Genomic DNA, 24,398 nt, shown 5'->3' with positions numbered 1-24,398 from the left:
AGTCTGCTTTAGACAGTAAACCTTTGATTTTTGCTATGTTTTTTAGATGGTAAAAGGCTGCAGATGTTATTGATTTGATGTGGCTGTTAAAGTTCAAGTCTGAGTCCATTATTACCCCTAGATTTCTTGCCTGATTTGAAGGTTTTAGAGAGAGAGACTGGAGGTGACTGCTGACACTGTCCCTTTGTTTCTGTGGACCAAACACTATGACTTCAGTCTTGTCAGAGTTTAGCTGGAGAAAGTTGTTTTGCATCCACACACTGATCTGTTGGATGCAATGACCAAGTGAGTCCACTGGTCCATAGTCTCCTGCTGCCAGAGAGACGTAGATCTGAGTGTCATCTGCATAATTGTGGTAGGACACATTATTGCTGCTTATTAACTGGCCTAATGGCAGCATGTAGAGATTGAACAACAGGGGGCCCAGGATTGACCCCTGAGGCACCTCACAGGTCAGGGCCATGTGATCTGAGACACAGTTTCCAATTTCAACAAAATACTTCCTGTCTTCTAGATAGGACTTGAACCAGTTTAGTACAGTACCAGAGATGCCCACCCAGTCCTCTAGTCTCTGTAAGAGGATCCCATGATCGACAGTGTCAAAAGCAGCACTCAGATCTAACAGGATCAAGACTGAGACTTTGCCTGCATCAGTGTTCAGGCGGATGTCATTTGTCACCTTGATAAGAGCAGTCTCAGTGCTGTGGTGGGCTCTAAAACCTGACTGGAAAACATCAAAGGAGTTGTTCATTTGGAGAAAGTTCGTAAGCTGTTGGTAAACAGCTTTTTCAAGGACTTTGCCAAAAAAACGGCAGATTTGAGATGGGTCGGAAATTGTTCAGTACTGTGGCATCAAGACTGCTCTTCTTTAGGAGAGGCTTAATGACCGCAGTTTTCAACGCGTTTGGGAATGTTCCAGATTGAAGTGACATGTTAACTATGTGAGTGAGTGGTGAAAGTAAACTGTTGAGGACGGACTTTAGAAATCTAGTGGGTAACATGTCCAGGCAGCAAGTAGATGAACTCAGACTGGTAACGATCTCTAAAACAGTTTTGTCAGTTACAGGTGCAAAGTGATTCAGCTCTAAGTGTCTCTGTGGCTGCATGCTTGTTATTTGTGTTGTGGAATTGATGGCATTTTTGATGCCCTGAACTTTGTCATTAAAGAAAACTGCAAACTCATTACATTTAGATGTGGAAATTAGTTCTAGTGGCAGTTGAGCTGGAGGGTTTGTTAATCTGTTCACTGTTGCAAACAGGACACGAGAGTTGTTACTGCAATTACCAATAATGTCCGAAAAATACTTCTCTCTTGTTTTACTCAAAGTGTAGTTGTACATATGCATTGTTCCTCTGTAAATCTCATAATGAACCTGGAGGTTTGACTTGCGCCATTTCCGCTCAGCCTTCCGGCACTCCCTTTTCTGTGCCCTGACTGAGTCATCATTCCTCCACGGAGCTTTTTGCCTATCTTTAACCATTTTAACCTTTATCGGGGCGATGGCATCCAGAACATTCAAAACACTCAAAGTCACAGAGTTCAACACAGCATCAACATTAGAACATGAGGCAATTTCAAAATGTATCATTTCCATGAACAGTGCACCTGTGTTATCATTTATGTGTCTTCTTCGAACAACTGTAGGAGCAGCCGGTGGTTTGGGAATAACAGACAGGTCAAAGAAGACACAGAAATGATCAGACAGAGCAACATCAACCACATTGACATTTGAAAATATTTACACCCTTTGTAATGAGCAGGTCCAGAGTGTGCCCTCTGTGTGAGTGGGCTCACTGACATGCTGAGTCAGACCAAAAGTTTCAAGGACAACACTAAGCTCTTTGGCATTTTTTGTCACACACATTATCCACATGTACATTAAAATCACCTGTAATGACTAAACCATCAAAGTCTGTGCAAACAACTGAAAGCATCTCAGTAAAATCATCAATAAAACTTTGACAGTGCTGAGGAGGTTTGTATATGACGATGTAGAGTATGGACGGTGATTGTTTTAGCTCCATTTTGAAGGAAACATACTCAAATGATGAAAACACCCCAAATGACAACCTGTGTGTAACCAAATGATCTCTAAAAAATGCACACACTCCTCCACCCTTTTTATTTGCTCGTACATAAATGTACTAGTGTATTCCTTTGTCAGTAAATCTACCAGTTTTACACCATATCATTTTGTAAAGTGCAAAGCAAGTCAATAAATGGAAAAAAAAAAAGCAATAGTAGTTTATCACCGCTGAATATGGAGTGAATGAATAATGCATTGTAAATTGTCCAAAAAAAAGCATAATTTAATATATTTTAATAGAGGCCATAAAAGACCAGTGTTATGTTTGTGAGCAAGGACATGTGTAACAAATGTTAATTCAGCAGACTCCTGAAAGCAAGCAGACTTTTGAAATAGATTTCTGTTATTTAGTCGCTGTCTCCTGGTCTGTTTTAAAGACTGTGAATACAACAGTGTGTCATTGCATCAGCCCATAATAATGCATATTCGACTTCAAAACACACAGCTGGGCCTGCTGTTTTAACACATGATCCATCCACTTGCATTTTCACTGAGAGCTTACATAAAAGCCAGTCTTACCTTTTACAGGTTTATGTCTTACGTAAGCTCCCTGCCTGTCCAGTAGCTTTAGCTGTTTACTTGTAGCTCTTGTGGAGGAATAAAACCTTCTGAGCCACTGCTGCACTGCCAATCACCAACTTTTGCACTTTTTTCACTACATTTATTATTGTTATTTTAATTCATCATCTGAGCTTTCACATAGTGCTGCTGATGTCCATGTCATTGTCACTTCCATCCCAAATGCTAAGTAACCTATGGGAAACGTATTGACTGTCCCGATTAGCCAGCACTCCATTGATGATAACCACAATCAGCATGCAAACAGCACTTCCGGATTCACAAATGCTTTATAATTAGATTCAGACAGTACACAGTGGTCTCATTTGGACTCTAAGAGCTGCTTTTACAATATCTCTATATTGCAGCAAGACAAATTTTACTTTGCAAAAAATCAGGTACCATCCTTTACTAACACTCATTCGTGAGATATTTCTGTAGGCACAATAATCCTGGGACTAACTATCAGAGATGTGATTTTCATTTCACTTCTAGTCTCTCTGCCCATCCCAAACACTTTGTTATAATGCCAGATTCATATAGTCAGGGGAATAAACTGTCTTGCCCGTGGGCTCCACTCCAGTATGCCAGGTCATTAGAAGAGATTGTTATTAAGAAATAACTTGGTACCATGGCACCTACTTCTGCGTTATTCACTTTGCTTTCCATAAAGTGCATATGACAGGTTAGATTACTAATTTCACTAAAATGTAATTAACATGATTATATGTAAGATATATATAAAAATATATATAATAAATGTTTTCGCTAGTTTGACCATTTTAAATAAGTTTGTAACTTTACTTTCTGACTGGACAGCAGCAGATATGTCTTACATTGAACAGGGTGCCTAAACTTTGACACAGGGCATCATATAGAAACATATTCATAGCAGAGGTCCACAGACTGGTGGCATATATAGTGACTTTCAGATAGATTCATTTTTCGTAAGTTTAACAGAACCACTTGGAACACTCAGTGCAAAGATGTTGCATATTGCAGTGATAGAAATACTTGAATTTGCAGTAAAAAGTAGTCTCTATTATCATTTGGGCCAATTCAGCAGGATTCTTGAGGGGCAACAAAACAACAAAAATGTATTATTTGATGAGGTAAAGGTATTCTGCTTTAGAACTAACTGCTACTTCCTGTGTTCTTGTACTTTTCTTCTCAACATTTTTTTTCCCCCAGAAACTGCCAGTTAACTGAAAAATATGATAACAGACAGGGCCGTTGCGGTTAGGGAATTTCTCCTGTGGTGCGGTGTAGCAGCTCAACACCACGGTATGCGATGATATCACACCCCCTCCCCCACCCCACATGCCCTGGAGTTACAATATTTCTAGCGGCTCTGAAAACTCTCTCTGATGATGCACCTGTTGTGCAGATGCACATGTACCTTGGTTGTCACGTGGATATAGCGTGTAGCGTGGGAGAAGATTCATTTGACTTTGGAACAAGTGCCGCTGCTCTCTCCAGCTCTCACTGTGGCAGCTCGGGTCAGACTCGTGGACCAGGTCGGGTACCCGCGGACTTAAGAGAGAGAGAACCCTGAGCTTGCAGGTGTCCGCAAAGCATGATCAGGTGACAGCTGCACTTACCTCCGTGCAGCGCGGAGCTGTGGCTGTCCTTTCACCTGTTGTCACCCAACAGTCTTAGTCCTGGGTTAGTCCTGAGTTAGTCCTGGGTTAGTCCTGGGTTAGTCCTGGGTTAGTCCTGGGTTATCACAGGCACAGGCGGTAACGGGTGGAATGTTAATGAGTCCAGGCGGTTGCAGGTCTCTAAAAATGGACCCGTGCAGGACTCTGGGTCAGGTCACCTGCGGTGATCGCGGTGGCCCAACATGCACCGCGGTGGGCCTCTTAGTACCGCAGTGATTCATTTTTGCGGTTATCACGACATCCCTAATAACAGGTACTAAACTATGACAACAGCTACTAAATAAACAAATCAAGTAGTAATTCAAAACTCATGAACACCTGTCATATGCAGTCTAAAGGGTCCATGTTACACTATTTTCTGATTTATGTTATCATGCCATTTCCTCATCACAAACAGACCTGGAGTTGTGTTTTGTTTCATCCACACATGTTTAACACCTAAACTCTCCATATTTAGCCTGAGTTCTTCTCTCAAACAGAAAACACTCCACCTTTTTAGTTCATGTGGTAATACAGGAAGTGCTGTACTGTGTTTTTAAATTTGATACAACTGAATTACTTCATCATTTGCATGATTACAGACCTGGAATTACCTGTTTCTACTGGAATAAAGGTAAATAGCAACTGTTAACTAGACACCCTAATAATGCGGCATTACTCAGACATGTGTGAATGAAACAAAACACAACTTCAGGTATGTTTCTGAGGAGGTAATGCAACTACAACATGACTTAAAGCTCGCAAGCATCTGTTTTGTACTATAGGACCTTTATGTGCTCTTGTTTACCATCATTTGTTTGTGTGTGTCAGGTTATGGCATCGGCCTGCCACAGAACTCTCCTCTCACCTCCAACATCTCGGAGCTGGTGAGCCAGTACAAGTCGGACGGCTTCATGGACATGTTGCATGACAAATGGTACAAGGTGGTGCCCTGTGGAAAACGGAGCTTTGCAGTCACTGAGGTAAGAGCCGCTAATGTAAAAGCAACATGATGGAAGGGCTAGTGCGCCGTGAAATATGTATTACCACCACCATACACATCAGTCAATCCAGCTAAGTGAGAGCATTTTTGGCAAATGTGTCCGTCAAGCTAAAACGAGCACGCTGACAAGAACATATGGCTTTTAGGAATAGTGATTATGTGAGTGTGACAGGGGGTAATTGCTAAATAAACTTTGGGGACTTTTAATGTTTCCATGCTGGAAGTTTTTGCTCAACTTATATATTTTCAGTGATTATGAATTGTTTAAGATTCAGGGAATTTAAAGGTGCACTGCGCAACTTTTCTGGTGTAGTGTCCACCACCTGTTTATCTGGAGATGTTATCACTTTGCCTGGAATGTTCCCTGATATGACATTAAACATATCCAGCTAGCATTTATTCAGTACAGGTGTTTCTATCACCCAAAAATACAATTATTCCTTCTGTGAATAGATGCGGCTCTCCACAGATCTGAACTGTAATGTAGTGCTGTAACCTGCTTGTCTTCCTTGTGATAGATAAGTTTAATCTATACTGTGGAACATTCCAGACAAAGCAATCATATTTCCATGGAGACAAGTAAGAGGACCCTGCACTAGAAATTTTACACGGTGCACCTTTAAATGACACTTGCAGAGACCAAACTATAATGGTCTCAAAGAAAAATACTAAGAGATATACATCATTTGCTTCATCAGATTTTGAACTTTCATTGCCTTTGAATTTCAATTTTTAAGTCTGAACTTTAAATTTACACTGAATTTCTATTGCTGTTTTTGAAGTATATATTTTCAATGTGTTTAAAAATTAAAAATTAAAAAATGCAGCCACATATTTTCAAGTCCTCAAATTCAATAGTCAGAATTCATCCATTAATTTTCTTCTGCTTATCTGGGGCTGGGTCACAGGGGCAGTTGTCCAAGCAGGGACTCCCAGACTTCCTCCACCCCAGACACTTTCTCCAGCTCCTCCCGGTCCCGGGGGACCCCAAGGCGTCCCAGGCAGCTGAGAGACATAGTCCCTCCAGCATGTCCTGGATCTTCCCCGGGGTCTCCTTCCAGTAGGACATGCCAGGAACACCTCCCGAGGAAGGTGCCCTGGAGGCATCCAGAGCAGATGCCCGAGCCTCAGCTGGCTGCTCTTGACGTGGAGGAGCAGCTCTCCCATGTAACTGAGCTCCTCACCCTATCTCTAAGGGAGCGCCCAGCCACCCTGTGGTGGAAACTCATTCTGACCGCTTGTATCCACGATCTTTGGTCATTACCCAAAGCTCATGACCATAGGTGAGGGTTGTAACGTCAAAGTCAAAATTCAGAGTGCGAAATTTGCAGAGAAAAAAATCACAGCAAAGAGACAAGATACCAAGGCAATCGATGTAGCTAAATGTAGGAAATGCTGTGGGGAACCAGTCTGATTGGTCAAAATTAGCCTCATCAAAATTTTATCTCTTTGATTCCTAAACTGTAAGCCTCACCCACAGACAAGAAAGGCCAAAAGGAAACAGCTTGTCTCTATCCTCCTCAGACACACTTGATTGATTGCTTATGCCTTGGTATTTTGGCTCTTTGCAGCTTTATTTTTTTACTTTTACACTCTGAATTTTGAGTTTTAAATTAGCTTGAAAATATATGTGCTGAAAATTTTAAAGGTGATTTTTATTTCATTTTTAATTATTTACAATTTTTAAGCACATTGAAAACATATACTTCAAAATCCATCTATTGAAATTTTAATGGAAACTGTGTTTTTCAGTTAAAAAAGAAAATCAGCATGAAAATCTTACCTTAGCTTAACTTCTCACTACTTTCTGCATTTTACCAAACATAACTATGTAAAACCCACTGGTGCATCCAAGTCCTTACCGCATTCTCGTACCTCTGCATGTCTTGATGTCCGACTCTATTGCTGACATCCCTGAAGTGTTTTGCAGCTGTGCACAAATGCCCTTTATCAAACCCAAATGAAAATCACATTCACTCATTGTCTTTGCCTGAACACCATCTTCTGCTTGAGTGGCTCCTTCTATTTATTTCCAGTGACATTTCAGCCTGCCATAAGCGGCTCACAGGGCTGTTTCATTTGAAAGCTATTACGATCAGGTTTATGGGTTCTTTTTAAGAGTCTTGGCGGCGTCATTACTAAAATCTCCATAATATTAACTGGAGCTTGTATTGTCTGTGTGGAGATGCTGAGCTAGAGTTGTACAGTTTAGTTTTGACATTGGAAAAAGGCATTTGAGAGTTGAACATGTTCTACAGTCTTATTTATGATTTTCTCACTTCTCTGTATGTAAAGGTGTATGTAAAATAGGTGCAAGAGTTTTGGGATTTAGGTGTGTAGAACAACAAAAAGGGAATATTAAACAAATGCATACAATTGGATAGGCCAGTCTCCAGTCTCTTCTTAAAGGGTTAGTTTCAGAGTTCTGATTAAAATCCTATATTAGGCAAAATTGACTCTTGTGAGCTTTAAGTCATGTTATAATATAATACCTGGAGTTGTTTTGTTTTATTCTCACATGTTTGAGTAACCCTTTATTGTTGTCTGTCTACATCTCCAAAGTTCAAAATGCAACAGCTACCTTTTACCATTTTTTTTCTGTGTACATTGGTAATTCCAGGGCTGACATTATCCAGATGATTCTTGTGAAGGTGTATGGAGTTTAAAAAAAATAAAAAATAGTGGAGCACTTTCTGTATTACCATGACGGATGTGGGGACTTACAAGTTGTGACATGGACTCGAGTCAGACTTGAGTCACTATTTTTAGGACTTGAGACATGACTTGATAAAGTGGAGTAAGACTCGGGGCTCAACTTGGACTTGAAGGTGAATGACTTGAGATTTGATTGGACTTGAGGCCAGTGACTTGAGAAGAAATTTACATTTCTCCAACTCTTATATACTCTATAAATACTCATATATAAATATACTATGTTTTTGTTTTTTTGTTTTTTTGTACAATTTAGTTTAAAAGTAAAAAAAAAATCCAAAAATCTAAGCTTTATATTTGGTACTTTGGTTTAAAGACTTGAAATGACTTGAAGCTCAAAGCAGAAGACTTGGACTTGACTTGGACTTATGGGCCAGTGACTCGAGACTCGACTTGGACTTGCCTGTGTTTGACTTGGGACTTGACTCGGACTTGAGGTCAAAGACTTGAGACTTACTTGAGACTTGCAAAACAATGACTTGGTCCCACCTCTGCCACATGACATCGTAAGGTGGAACAGATTGTTTTCCGTTTGAGAGAAGAACTCCAGCTATGTTTGATGAGGAAACAAGAATATAACATAGATCAGAAAATAGCATAATATGGGCCCTTCAATAATGGAAATAGTGAAATAGAAAGTAGAATAGCAGATGTATGCTCTTTCTATAAATATACATGAGAATTCAGTTGATCTTAAAGCTAAAAGGACAATACATGATGCATAGAATAACTGAGACTAATTCGCTTCAAAAAGTTTGTATGTATTTATTAAAGGGACATATTATATGCATTTTTTTTTTTTTTTTTAAACTGCAGGATTGTAGCCAAAGCTAACTTCCATCCTTAGTTCCCTGCTGAGCCAAGGACAGCTACATAATCCACACTATTCATAAAGCATGACAAAAGTAACTGCAAGGCAAGTTTATTTGTATAGCACAATTCATACACATAGTAATTCAAAGTGCTTTACAGAATGAGAAAGAAGTAAATATTAGCTCTAGGAGATGATTGGTTAATTCTCCTGCCTATCAGAAACTGAGAAGACAGTACACGAGACCCACTTGTGTTTGTAAAGTTTTGTCAAAGCATGTGGTTTTGACTGGCCAGCCAAATAGATGAAGGGTTGGCTTGCTGCGTGGAATATTATTGCAACAAAAATACCAAGATCGAACCTGTAACTTGGCATGCTGCTTGTCTCCATGGAGATGGAAAAGATTCATGCCAAGGGTCATTCAAGGCAAAGCAGAAACATCTCCATGGAGACTAGAATGTTGTGAAAAAGTTACACAATGCTTCTTTAAGTGTTTGCATTGGCAATATCAACTATCAGAGTTTTTTACATTGTATATTGCTGTCTTCCTACCACCTTTTATATAGTTTAATTAAATGTTATTAAAAGAAGTGAGTGCTAGCTTCATTGTTATATAGTCTATCAAAGGGCAGCGTGTGCTGGCAGGTCCACAATGCACAGTCCGAATCCACTGGAAAATTCATGTGATTCCAACAGTATGAATTAGTGAGGAGCTGGCTGCTCACGCCTGCTCAGCATTTTACTCACTAATCTTGTATTCAGATAAATGCACCAGCAGTGGGCCGTGCGACTGTGGAAAGATGAAAACGCTGATGGATTGGCCCGCGTGAGGAAGCCAAACCCAACCTGGCAACCGCTCAACCCCACAGCACCCCCCACATTCTCAATCCAATAAAAAATCAATACCAATAAATGAGATATTATTCAATTAGCCAACATTAAAAGGGCCAAGTGAAACATTACCAAGAAATAAATTGTGATCAAAGGATTTGTGATTCCAAATTTGAAGTGCTTCTCTTCCATTGGCTTCAGTGAGTTATGCAAATGAGATACATAGTGTGATCAAATTTTTTGAAAATTGGGAAATATTGAATTTGAAAATGACAATGAATAACAATGGATGCTTTGTTGTGTTTTAATGTTTTCATTATGTTTTAGAGTAGTTTAATCACATCATACTTTTTATGTCTACTTAAGTAAAATATGTTTGAAGTAACAGAGCACAATATACAGTATGTTTACTTTTTTGGGTTTAAATAGTTAAAGGAAATGTTTTTGCCTGCACTCTTGCTATTTCAAATAAAGGTATTACAGTCACAGCTGAACCTGGGTTGCCAGGTCTGTGCTAATTGCTGCAGATATAAAAGACACATATACATTTTTCTAACATATGGACAGGCCATAACCTACAGAATTCAGCCACTGAGCTGCAGAGGCTCCACTAGCACAGATTTCAGCATTGAAACTGGCAACCCAAATGAAAGACCCTGTGATTTCTGATTTCTGATTTCTGATTGGATAAGCATCTTGAGAACAAAAACAACTAGTTAGAGCATAAATAAATTGCCAACATAAAATGTTACACAAAAGCTAAACTTGTTTGCCAAGTAATTGGAGATACAGGTAGTTCCTTTAAAAATATATTGTTTACATAAATACTAAAGGATAAATCAGACATCAAACTATCGCCACCTTAATTTTTATTTTTTATTTTTTTTAACTAGTAATTTTGTGCATTATGGTTTTAAAGGACAGTTAATAATCTAGTACTTTAGTCCACCTCTGATACTGAATGCATGCCAAGGCAAAATCCAAAACATGTTTGAATAGATAGAATAATAGAGTCTAGACTATCTATTCAAACCTGTTTTAGTAATATTATCACACTAAATGATCTGATTTACTGGGGGCACAGCGGCTGGGGTTGTATGTCCTCTCTGGGTCAGAATAACATTGGATTTCCTCCAGGTCCTCTGGCTTGCTTCCACTGATGTAAAAGATAAATTTGAGAAAACAAATTTTACTTTCGAAATAGTGTGAACTGCTGTACCCGAGTATTCTTCATATGGCTCAAGCAGAAAATCAAATAACCACTAAATGTTATAATTTTGGATTAAAAATGTGATAACTTGTAACTGATGATGGTGAGGGGATATAATTAATTTCTAAACAGAGCTGACACAGAGTTACAAGAGACCAGGCTTATAAAAATGAGGAATGACATAGATCACTCCAACAAAAGGCAAATCCCAATCTAATTCCCAGATTATTTCAAAATAATTTATGCCCACACTAATTATTTAGTCAAATTTATGTGCATATGTTAGCTTTTTGTTTCTTTTTTTATCAGTTAAATTGGTGGGATTAGTCTTGGGACGTTCAGCTCTTTTATGGGATCCGAATCTTTTGGATCCTTTCACTTCAAAGAGCCATTGAAAAGACTTTTTTGACAAAACTCTCACTTGCGCGGTTTCTATGCTGATTCTTGTATTGATTCACCATAGCTACTCAGAAAGAGAAAGATTTGGCTCTTTTAAAAAGTAAGATCTGGCTCAAATTATTAACGTTAAGGAACCATTTACAAGAGCCGACCGCACACTAGGTGGGATCATATCTGTGTAATTATGAAGCATGGCTGTAGTTTATGAAGAATACAGGAAACAGCACTGAGCCCTAAAATGGATGACACAGAAGAGAGAAAAAGAAGCACGAAGAAAGACTTAATCCATAATGAACAAAAAGTTTATTACGAATGATTCAGCCTTATAATTCCTTAAAGAGAGGATTTTACACTGGGGGTTTTCATTGTTAACTCATCAGATACATTCAGATAATTGAAGAATGTAACAGAAGATAAATCAAAATTCTATTCTAAAATATAATGAAAGCAGATAGAGATACAAGAGATGGATCGCAGATAGAGGTATTAAATGGTGCAGACTAGTTTCGGCCTGATGGTGCGTTTCTAACACTTGGTAGCAAGCCATAATAGACTGGAATAGAATGCATGCAAATTAAGGTATGAGAAATGATCCCATATCAAGATCAGTGAGCCCGGAGTCATTCCACAGAGAGGATAAGTTAAGGAGCGTAATTTCAGAACAACTACATTGTGATAATGTATTCCTATATAGTGTTACAGTCATACTTACTTTAAAGGTGTATTTTTGTCATTTTTCTGATAGAGGCTGAAGTGTCTTGCCTAAGGACACAACAACGCTTTCTACTAGAGCCACTGCTGTACCACTGTGACACTTGGTATTCCAAGCAGTGTCCCATCCAAGTACTAACCAGGTCTGGCCTCGCTTGACCTCAAAAATCACATGAGAACCAGTAGATCCATATTGTTTGGTACGCTCCACAGTGTGATCTATTAAATTAATCTATCGCCATGGAAACAAGCTACCAGGCCATGTTACAGTTAAAATCTACGGAGAGGCACCCCAGTTCAGAAGGAATGTATGCATTTCAAGGTATTAAGCCATGTTATTGCACTTTTACCTCATCAAAAATATGCCTGGAGCTGTGTTTTGTTTCATTCACATGTTTGAGTAACCCCTTAATTATTACTCTATATACAGTACATCTCCAAATGTCACAATGCTCTGTTCCACCTTGTGATGTCATGCAGTACAGTTTTCAAATTTACAGCTACCTTTACCTTTAGTTCAGTAGAAATTGGTACCAGGGCTGAAATTATCCAAATTCTAGAGGAGGTATACAGAGCAGAAAAAGACAGTGGAGCACTTCCTATATTACCACATTACATCACAAATTGGATCAGAATGTTTTCTGTTAAAGAATAACTCAGCCCAAACATGCAAGGTTTGTGTGTTAATCATGTGTGAATGGAACAAAACACAACTCCAGGTATGTTTTGGATGTGTAAACAACATAATAACATAGATCATAAAACAGTGTAATATGGGCTCTTTAAAGACATACATACATGGTTGTATTTACTTGCTGCACACTGAATGGGATAAGCCAAAAAAACATAGTCTTGTGTTACAAAGTAGATCTGTAATAGAGATGCATTATATTGTCAGTGCAGAGTTTTGACCAGGCAAGCTGTTTTAAAATGGGATTTTCAAAACAATAGCGGCCAATGACTCCCAGGAGGTCAGTGAATAGTGTAAGAGAAATAATTTGTGACTCCACTGAATAGATGAATGTATCCAAACTGTGGCAGAATAAAAAGAAGAAATGTGAAAGAGACCAATTTCTCCAGTGAATATCAGCCTATAGAAAGCCAATGAATAGACTGCTCATTTCTAGTTTAACAAGGAAATGTGAGAGTAATATAAAAAGTAAATGTACTGTATTTTATAAGAAAATAGAAAAAAAACATAGCATTGATAGTGTGGTTGGACTGTTGTAACAAAGTTTACTCCATATTAAACTAATGGGTGCACAAACTAGTCATGTTCACATGTCAGATTTTAGTGAGACAGTCACTATTTGTTTACTGTTACTGATTTATAATCTAGTAATATATTTTATTTGCATCATCCAATAGGTGACCAAATGTGTATTATTGCTATCTTTAATAAGATCTTGGCCTTTCGATTGTAAATTTTCCATCTTTTTTCTATATACTTTTTAATCTTAGTTTAATTTAAAAGTATCCACATATATGTTTATTATTTCTGAAATATAAATTACTTACACCAAACAAGGAAGTCATCTTCTTGACTTTGGTGGTTTGTGTAGGGAAAAAAGGAAAAAAAGAAAAAAGTTTTTGGGAGTAAAAATCTTTCTGATTGGTCAGGGATAGAGCCAATGATATTGTATCTACAGATGCACCAGAATCTGACACTGGAGAGTAGAATTATACAATATAAAACTCAATTTGGCTAAAAATGATTTACATAATTAGACTAGGAGGCCATCGACTTATTCTTGGCCATTTCATTAATCCTGTTTATAGTGTCCACTCTTTGCTTCATAAAACACTATTAAAATCTTCCCCAAATTGTTGTGTTACAAGTAGAACTACTGCACAGTTTTAAATCTGTCTTCAAATCATTAACAGAGTCCGTTCTGAAATTCAAATTGCATTCATTGTAATTGCACGCTTATATAATTCATATACTAATGGTTCCACTGCTACCAGTAGGTGACTTGCTAACACAAAATCTAAATAGGGAACACAACTGCTTGAGAATATACATATGCAATATTTCCAAAACATGAAATTCCAACATAGTGGTACAGAAGAGTATGTTATGGCAATCCTAACGGTGCATAATGTGTTCTTTAACAATATTTCTTACTAAACGCCTTTGACTGTGACCTAAGGTGTTTGTGGGTGAAAGTTTCTATGATAAATTGTTGCTTTATGTTATATTTGCTGTGTTTTTTGTGTCCACAGACGCTGCAGATGGGGATAAAGCACTTCTCGGGCCTGTTTGTGATGCTGTGTGTGGGCGTGGCCTTATCTCTCCTCACCACCATTGCAGAGCACATCGTCTACAAGCTGGTCATACCCCGGGTCAAGGAGCCACGCTTCAAGTACTGGCTGCATACAAGTCAGGCATGTACTTAAAACCATACTCATGTACACTATGTATCTTGGAGGGACAGTTTTAACAATATGTAGCATTTATTTATATGTGAATGCTCAAAAATGCATTGAAAAACAACATTCTTGCTGTAGGGACTCTGATCTAACCTGTAACTTGACCTGGTTGCATTACTTCTTTCTCTATGGAGATGAATAGATCAGTGGAATAACATCTCCATGGCGACTAACGGGTGGCTTATGTGACATGTGCATGTGTAGACGGGTAGTATGCAGTGAATTGTATGAAGAGAATGAAAACAGCTTAAAGAAGGGGTGTTAGGCCAAATTGATTTTTTTTTAGCTTTCTACAATGATATAATGTTGTTCCCTCATCAACATGCCTGAAGATGTTTTAGATGTCATCCATACATGTTTGGGTAATTTATTGATCTCTCCCAGGCCCTACTCAAACCCTCCTTGCAGTTAGGTGTAAGATTCTGTCTAAAGCCTATGTCATCCTAGCCTGATTCACTTCGTGGAAACCGTTTGACCTCGCAGCATTAGGATTCGTTCGCGCAATGGTGGGCAGGTACTTTTAAAAAATGTAACCAATCACTGCTATTTGGTCATGATGTACGTAATGCGCCAAATCCCATAGGAAGAAAAGCAATAACGTCTTTCCACTTGATAAAATTCACCAAACATTCTCTTTGTTCCGGTTTTAAATCCTCAATCTCGGTAATCGTTGCCAACACAGAATGTATGTCTTCGTCTACATCCATCTCGACCGCTTTGTTTACTGTTGTGCCGTACCACAAAATGGACTCAGAGAGGCGCTTGAGTTTGGCGTCATGCCTTCACAGCTCTTCGGTGATTGGCGGGTGCACGGTCAATTCCCCATAAATATACAACAGCATGATGGAAAACTACACAACTACACAACAACTTTACAAACCTGATGTGCAGTAGTTTCATTAATGGGATGGGCGCTGATTGTGTGGTGATAGCGCTCTGAAGGGGGAGTGATTTAGCATGGAGATTCAGCAAAGATAGGGGGAGACTCAAATGGGACACGTTAGGCATGTTCTATCAAAAATGACAACTAGAATCGATCGATTAAAATCACAAAAAAAATTATTCCCTTTCCAATACAATTCTAATACAGAGCTCTGGGTCAAATCATGTCCCTAACAGCTTAAATATAGAGGACTTACAATCAGGTGATCTGAATGCCTCTCTATCCCTAAACCCAGAGATATAAAGCGACAGTATGAATATGCAAATAATATGCTGAGCAGGTTCACGCCTTGGATCCTCCTTCAAGGTCTCTTCACCACCCCCACTGGTCCGCTTTTACAACCCGAGACATCTCCAACATCGTCTTATCTCTGCAAAGGAGTTTCCCTAAAAGCACACATCTGTTTCCCATTATTCAGGACACACAGTATTACTTTTAAGCACATATTTTCAGTGTTTAACTCAATGTGTAACTTCATTAAACAATATTCAAACAAATATATAAATTCAGTGTTTTGGTATGCACATGTGGTGCACGCAAGAAGCTTTATTACTTGATATAGCCTTCAGACACTTATAAAACATGTCAGTACGCCGTTTTCTGCTAATATAACATTTTCAAAACAATAAAACATGTGGATCTAAATATTTTGGTGATTTACACAACGCAGAAGTGTAATCAAGCTCTTTTTGTTTTATTGTACATTAACAGTCATTTTGTCATCTTTTACAGAGACTACACCGTGCCCTAAACTCAGTTTTCACGGATGACAAACTACCAACTGTTACCAAACCAGAGAAAAGGTACGTCCTACTTAAGACGACAACATCAGCTAAAATCATACGGGAGAGAAACGATACACAGTACAGCTTGAACTCACTTTTAATTATTCATGCCCTATTAGAGTATTCAGTTCCATGTGGGATTTAGCCTTATTAACCTTTAAGAAGTACTATAATGGAATGCTTACCCAACACTTTCTCACTGTATTAATATGTATGATCAGGAAACAGCTGTCCAAACACTGGTTGGCATTGGGGCATGTTTTAGTATTTATGAGAACAAGAAGTATGTACTATATGTTTGAATCACTCACAAATGTCAGTGAGTGAATTGTGGTCACTGCATTTAAGAGTGAGAGTCCCATAACAGAGATTAGAAGGTTTTGAGTTTAAATTCAAGTCTGATTACGGTGACCAGATGTCCCTATTTACCCAGGACAGTCCCAGTTTTGAGCCCTGTGTCCCCTGTCTCAGCAGATTTATACAAAACCTTCGATTATTTCCCAGTTTTATACAAGACATGTCCTAGGTGTCCCTATTTTTGATCAAGTTGATCCCTGCCAACAGTAAAAAGAGGCATAAATTGTCCAAAACACAAAGAAAATGTGACTATACTTAGTGAATAATTTTCCTTAATTACGCTGTTGGTTCATTATTATTACCAGCCACTCCAAAATGAGAGTGTCCCAATTTTTAATTTTGAAATTCTGGTTACCTTTAAGTCTGATCTACTGTTTTTCTTGAGAATGTGAGAAATCTCAACTGCTGATTGCTATTGTTATTGATGCTTTGCAGTGACATCTTGCTGGGGTGTTCGGCTTTTAAGCCTATGGTAGAATATTCAGCAGTTACCATGTGGTACAATGCACACATTACTAATACCTACTAGGGTGTAACAATAACCAGAATAGCATGATATCGTATCGTCAAAAGTCTCTCAGTAAAATTGTGGGCCATCACAATATATCGAATCACAAGTTTCTTAAATTCATTGTTATGGTGCAGCAGTAGCAAAAAAAAAAAAAAAAACAGAGGGAACTTTGCTCCGTTTTGGTGCAAACTACATGAAGAAATAGCCATTCTATGCACTTTTAAATCTTAGTTCTTTGAATTAAGTCTTATCAAGGCATTTTATGAGAAAAAGTAGCATATTTACAATTTGTTAGCCTCCACAAAATATCGCAATAAATACCAAACCGTGAGATGTATGTCATGAAAATATCATACCATGAGATTTGGATATCATTACATCCCCAATATGTATCATAAAGTTTTCTTGCAAACTCAAGAAAAAAATCTAAAACAGATTTAAACAAAACATTTTCAGGAGCCTGTGATCAATACGAGCATTCATGGTCCTGTTTAGGAGTTTGATTTTCAACTAAAAAGGTGAGAGAGACTGAAAAAACTGTTGGCTAATGCCATTTGAATGAGACTTGTTTAACAGTACAAATCAACTCACCTGCTGTGGCTCAGTTGTTGTGGCAAATAACTCAGTTGTTTATGGTTAGATTGTGTTAAAATAAAGCTCAGATTAAAGTCTAACTTGAGTAACAAAACTTCAGACAAAGCAGTGATCTTAGAATAGCCCATTTGTAGTGAGTCATTTAAACGTGCCTTTGCTGACCTGTTTTAATCACTATTTGTTTTATTTGTATTTGTTTTAGTATACTGTATACTTTATAATGTTTCTGCATATTATCTATCTTTAATTAATGAATAGCCTATTTTTAATCTGCAAAGCACCTTATGAGCTGTGAAAGGCATTCTATAAATAAATGTTACTTCCTTACTTTGGAGAGCCGTGGCAAAGTGGCCCCCGGGCCTGTGTGTACTTTAACAGTCTCTGTAGTAAAGATGATGATGATAAAAGAAAAAGTTTGCACAGACTTCATTTGTGTCTTCCGCTCTATTTCGGTAGTTTAAAAGGTCCGTATTACACTAACTTCTGATCTATGTTACAATGTTGTTTCCTCATCAAAAACTTCCCTGGAGTTGTGTTTTGTTTCATTCGCACATGATTAACACACAAACCCTGCAGATTTAGACTGAGATTTTAAACATAAAACACTCGTTCCACCTTGTGATGTCATATGGTAATACAGGAAGTGCTTCATAAATTCGGCCCTGAATTGCCAAACAAAAAGTAAAAGTTTGCAAAAAGAGGGCAGGGGGCAAGAGTGCTACTTGGATATGCAGAAATTGTACAGAATTGTCCTTTTGGTGGTCTTCAGTGTAGGGATCAGTCTCAAATACAAGTCATACAGTCACTCAAAAAGTACAAAACAGGGCAAACTCGAGATGGCTATCACAGTGCAAATTTAAAGTAATCTGAATTGGTCACATGTTCACAGTGGGCTGGCTCACAGTCCCTTTGTGCATGATGGGACATGTAGGCTAAACAGATTTTAATTACAAGCTATTTAAGATAAGATATAATACAATATGTAAATAGTATAAATAGTACAATTCCCAACAACCAATACATAGAAAGATACATAAAAACATAATAAAAAGGTAAAAGGTATCTGTTAAGATGAAAACTGCTACTACATGACATCATAAGGTGGAACACTGTATTTTGAGCTAATAATAGACTAATAATAAAGGGTTATGTATGAGTTGTGTGTTGAAAATGAAACAAAACACAACTCCAGGTATGTTTTTAAGGAGGTAACAACATTTTAACATGGCTAAAAGCTCACAAGTGGCAATTTTGTGTAATACAGAACCTTTATGAGCTGTCACTATAGATAATGGAGCTTGGCACAGACTGGCTGCTCTAATTGGTTGTTGTTAAGTTGTAAACCTATCATGTTGGAACATTACAGTTTAAGGTTCTGAGTTTGGAGTCTGAGACATGAGGTGAGCCATGACAAATGATCACTTGAAAAGAAGGGATGTTTGTGTGCTGTCTGAACTTCAAGCTGAATCAGTACACTTACAAGTTTACTAGTTTTTATTACATTTGTCATATTTTCACGTGGCATGGGTTGCCAGATAAACAATTCACTGTCTACATTTGCCATAGACTATAATTGACTCATCCCTTTAATAATAAATTCAGAAGTTTGAAATCCATCAAAATATCTGCTGCACATTTGTTCCAGAAGTTCACACAAATCCAGCATTTTCGTCATAACAAGTTACATGGAGCAAGCCTGGGAAACCATTTAAAAGTGAAGTTGTCATATTTGTCCATGCAGCCTGATAACAAATCTGACAGGAAGTGACACCAATTAACTCCAAGTGTCATGAAGGCAATCGTGGCTAATCAGAAAGTGAACAGAGCGGTCAGTGTGGAGAACAGTATTAGCAGTGGGAACAAATGGAGGAGCTTATCTCTTCCGGCTTCCTCTGTGCATTATTTGGTTCAGGGAAAGTCAGTCAGAGCTTTTTATTTGAGGTCCAATACACCATTGTATGATACATATACCCTACTTTGTCTGGATTAGCGTAAGACATTTTAACTAAATGTAAAATCATGCAGACACAGAGACGTTTTGGGGTTTAAAAGAGGATGTCCGCTGACTAAAGCCGGGCGTACACTGTGAGACTTTTGGCCCTTTTTGAGACGATTTTTTACTTGTGCCACTGTTTTTGGGATCGGGCCAAGTTTTGGTTTAATCGAGTGTCGTGCTTCGTGTAGTAAACATGAGGTAACTAGAACCGATTAATACCTCACGACCAGCTCCCGTTTGTCACAGGAATATCAAACCTGTTTGACATCCAGTCGCCTCTCATGAGGGTTTCACACCAAGTATCAGTTCGTATCGTGTGAGAACATGAATAGTGAGCTGTGAACTTTTAAACCCTGTGATTTGGTTGTACAGTTTGAGCTGGGGTGGGAGTGAAACAATCGAAAATATTGCACGGTGTATGTCCGGCATAACCCTAACCCTAAAGGTCCGTTCAGACCAGAGCGTCAAAAAACGCCCTAGACATCTCTATTTGGACACCATTGCATTTGAGTTTAGACACCCCCAATGCGCAACTTGGACACCATGTATAAACGGATAGTTGACATGCACCCATTGCCCTGGAAACATGTGCCTGGTCCCTGTCTTTTACCGAAACGATGGCAAACCAGGCAGACTAGACTTTACTACATAAAACCATCAGCGGAGGCAATCAGTAGTCCTGGTCCAGTTCCTGGTTCGGTTTTGATCTAATCCTGGTTTAGTCCGGTCCTAGTCTAGTCATGTTCTCTTTCTGGTTTAGTCCTGATCCAGTCCTGGTGTAGTTGGTTGACATGCTGTGTGTGATGTGAAAAGTTCAGTGTTTTCAACTTCTGACGCTGACGCCTTGGACGTGCGTCGATGCTCTAGACGCCTTGGTCTAGAGCATCGATGCACCACAAAAACGCAGGACGCCCTAAATGCGTGTCCACATAGACTTTGCATATAAACTGGACACCTTGATGCTCTGGTCAGAACAGGCCTTAACCCTCATTGAGAGGGATTGGAGACTTTGCAATCTATATGATATTAAATGTAGTAATGCAGCTCATTTAAGAAAAGTTGTCTTACTGTACTTAGTGTACTTATTCTATAACTATAAAACCATCTTATAATGTGTTCTAGTATAACCAAATGTCTAATATAAGTCAACTCCTAGTATTTAAATAGGGGGTATTATGCAAAATTTACTTTTAAGTTATAATGTCCCCTCATCCAGAACATGCCTGAAGAGGTTTTTTATGTCATCCGGTAATCTAGCAATCTCTCCCAGCCACTCTTCAAATCCTCCTTACAGTTCACTGTAAGATTCTGTCCAACGTTCAGCCCACAAACCTACATCACACAAGCAAGATGCAAAACAGTAGTTTCATTAATCAAATACACCCTCTTTAGGTCCTCTAATAATATCTTCAAATAAATACTTTGCCTCATATTTCACTGTTTATTGTTGTTGTTTCATCGTAACGTATCTGCCATCTTCACAAAGCTCTGAACACGGTGCCCATTTTATGTCTCATGTTATCCTGGCTCTCCATCTGGTCAGTGTGGTGCAGTCGCGTGGGTTTGGGAGAGCTCTGCAATCTGATCTGTCTGAAATGGTCGTCACGGCAAAGTCAAAGTCCTTAAATCACGGCTGTTATTGAAACCATTGAGAGTGAGGTGAGATCTGAGGCACCTGAACATTTGAACAGAACGGCTCACGGCTCTTTTCCATATCAACGTTCTCTCAGTGCTGGTTAGTGCTGCGGTGCTATTGAAGGGACACTTAGGTGAAGTACTAAGGCGAAGGATTAAACACATAGAATAATTTGCTGTGTGAGGAGTGCCTTGGGTAATGAGGACATATAAGCTTTTTATAATATGCCCTTGTATTCAGTCTCTTTTGCAATTGGATATAGGGCTATACTACACATGGAGGCATACAGGGTTAAAATTAAGTGAGGATTATTCAAACTGCTTCATGTTCAAGTCTGCAGGATTCAAGTCCAAGATCAGTCCAAGTCAAGTTCATGGGCCCCAGTGAGAGCCAGAGTTCAAATTTGAGTCTGGGTTCAAGTTTGAGTCATAAAAATTAAATCCAAGTTAAGTCATTCTTGTCTAAAACTAATTTAAAGTCCAAATTCAAGTCCCAAGTCCTCTGAAGAAGGATGCAGAAGGCAAACAAGTCAAGGTATAAGTAAACAAAATGTAAGTCTGATAAAAATAACTTTTATTTGGAAATAATATTGGAAGATCAAAATCAACCCCTTTGGAGTGTAAGGACTTGTCATGGTTTGACTTGTGAAGTTCAAGTCCGAGTCCTCTTGCTCGAACCACACGTTGAGTCACGAGTCACAGCTCTCTGAAAAGACTCGAGTCAAGTCACCAGTCATTATATTTGTTACGTGCTGGTGCCCCTTTATACATCCCTATGCATTTTTTTTTTATATTATGTATGTTTTGTGGCGTAATATAAATGTGTTACGACTTGAAGGGCAACGTATTTAAAAGGACACAGGAGTCAAGAGTTGGCTTTTAATTTATTGTATTTTTAATCTTATTTTCTCGTTGGTTCTTCCTTTTTAGTGATTTTAAGGAATTCTAAAAACCCTGCCGTGCCCAAAAAATAATGAAAAGTAATAAACAGAAAGTTGAACCTGATGAGCTGGCCAAACAGAACAATAAAGTATGACACCGGGCCAATCCCATACAAGGTCGTAGAAGCTGGTGCCAGCACCTGTAACTAAAGACAAAAAAAACCAAAAACAAAACAAAAGTGAAAAGAGGACAGTCGGTCCCACTAGGTCAAAACAAAAGACTAACTGCTAACAAAAGCTACATAGCAGCCCACCCTGCACCTGGTTGACAGGAGCGAGGCCACTGTCAGGGCACACAAGTCTGGAGTGCACAAGGTGAGTGGTGCTGGGCGGAGCAGAGTGTACAGAGCATAGGAGCAGAGTAGAGCGCAGCATGGACAGACAGTCATATTTCTAGACTCCGCACAGCCACGCAAAAATTAACCATACAAAAGAGTTAAGCAAAAAAAGGCTAATTACAAAACTTATTACAAAAAGGAAACAAAAATATACAAAAATGACCCAAATCAGTCCAGTCACAAGTCCCAGAAATGACTAGAAAAACTATCGTATTTTCCAGGTTGTTGGGCGCACTGTCATTAAATGGTCTATTTTCGAACTTTTTTCACAAATAAAGCGCACCAGTCTTTAAACGAAACACAGCAGTTAGATGGGTCAGTGGGACTTTGTTTGGCGCGTTCACGGACACTCTCTGCTTTGTTAAATTGTGGCGTGTAGGGAGGGTGCTGTCTGGGATCGTTGGATTGTCGGCGTGTTTCGCAGTGACTCAGTTGTTCAGTTGTGTCTAGAAGTGGCACATTGCACTCGCTTTTTCGGTTCGTTCCTCCGTTCCATTACTCGTCCGCATGGAGTGATGAGTGTGTCTGTGTGTGTTTTTCGCCTCGTGGTCGCTGTCTGCTCCGTGCGTGTTTGCGTGCGTGGTGCGGCTTTGTAGTTTGCTGAAGTCGTGCTGGGACACTCGAGTGGATTCGTGTATAGGACGCTCTGGTCGTTTTTTGATGGGTCGGAGGCTTAAGAGCGCGTCTTTGGGGTATCAAGATTCCCTAGTGTCTAATTAATACTAACTGTCATGTTATAATTTCAAAATAATCAATTACAGCATTTGTATAATCACATTATTTCCACAGCAAATTTGACATATTTTTAGACTCCTTTCACAGACCAACTTTAGAAAGATTTAGATTACCATGAAGGCGTCACTGTGCTCTATGATCTGTAGAAAGATTTGTGCTATAATTAGAATCAGTAACTCACTTACTACTCATTTGAATACCACACTATGTCATCCAAATTTATGAATAGCAAAAATGAATGTAAAACAGTTACAGCCAGTGTGTTTATCGAGTTACCACCAAACTCCTTATCCATCTGTTAACTTGAATTAGGCTGTAGGATACTTAAGCACCTCCCTCTGTCCATACTGGATACTGATTTACAAGTCCATTTCATCCTTTTCACAGCTAATTTAATTTCATAAACAACACTAAACTATTCTAATCACTCAGAGTTGCAGCTGACAGAATTGTGGAGTAAATAAAGCTGACTGTTCCGAGCTCATGACTAATCATAAACAGTGACTCCCATAGATTAATTATGCCTGTAGTGTTGGTGTTTCCACTGCACCACTTCTATAAATAATGTGGTAATTATTATAAAGCTCGCAGAAATAACCTTGATTGATTACATCCAAACAGCTTTCTTGCACTTGCTGATTCACTTACTCCTATTTACACATCGCCTGTTTGCCAGATATGCATCCATAAATCAGATATTTCTAACTTCTAATTTCTAGCACCCACTCCTTATAATGTTATTTATCTTACTTTATTTTTCAGTCTTTTGCTTGTATTGAATAATGGGAGAAACTTTTCACACCAAGGACCACCTGAGAGAAGATTGAATTTTGATTTGGTCAGATTTAAACCAGGTCGGGCTATTTCAGTTAAAAGAGAAAAAATAATGCATGTTTTATAAGTTTCACTTTTGATTTTGATGCTCTGAATCTCCCTCCTGAGTCTCCATTAAGATGGTTTAATACTGTGAAACTTTCCAGACAAAGCAACATGTCCACTAAGAAAATAATTTTATGGACTCTCCACCAGAAAAGATACACAATGCTTTTTTTTCCCCAAATTTTCTTTACAAACTGCTACAAAATGATACATATTTGGCACAGGTATTATCCCACCAAAAAAGCAAGTACACGCAAGATAAAACTTTAGAGAGATAGCTAAATTACTCAAA

General features: G+C 38.6%; 1 protein-coding gene across 1 annotated transcript in view; it reads left to right on the top strand.

Annotated features, from left to right (window-relative positions):
• The window catches only part of grin3a (glutamate receptor, ionotropic, N-methyl-D-aspartate 3A), a 129,532-nt gene that overhangs the window by 96,276 nt on the left and 8,858 nt on the right, over positions 1-24,398 (top strand). The window contains exons 7-9 of the mRNA XM_020931610.2: positions 5,117-5,268; positions 14,186-14,347; positions 16,068-16,138. Coding sequence (XP_020787269.2) covers positions 5,117-5,268; positions 14,186-14,347; positions 16,068-16,138 — 385 coding nt within the window. The remainder of the gene's footprint in view (positions 1-5,116; positions 5,269-14,185; positions 14,348-16,067; positions 16,139-24,398) is intronic.

This window comes from Boleophthalmus pectinirostris, unplaced genomic scaffold, assembly GCF_026225935.1.
Source record: "Boleophthalmus pectinirostris isolate CB_2022bp ecotype Guang Dong unplaced genomic scaffold, ASM2622593v1 HiC_scaffold_18, whole genome shotgun sequence".
NCBI lineage: Eukaryota > Metazoa > Chordata > Actinopteri > Gobiiformes > Gobiidae > Boleophthalmus > Boleophthalmus pectinirostris.
Note: the sequence above shows the minus strand (reverse complement) of the source record. Positions and strands in the feature narration are given on the sequence as shown.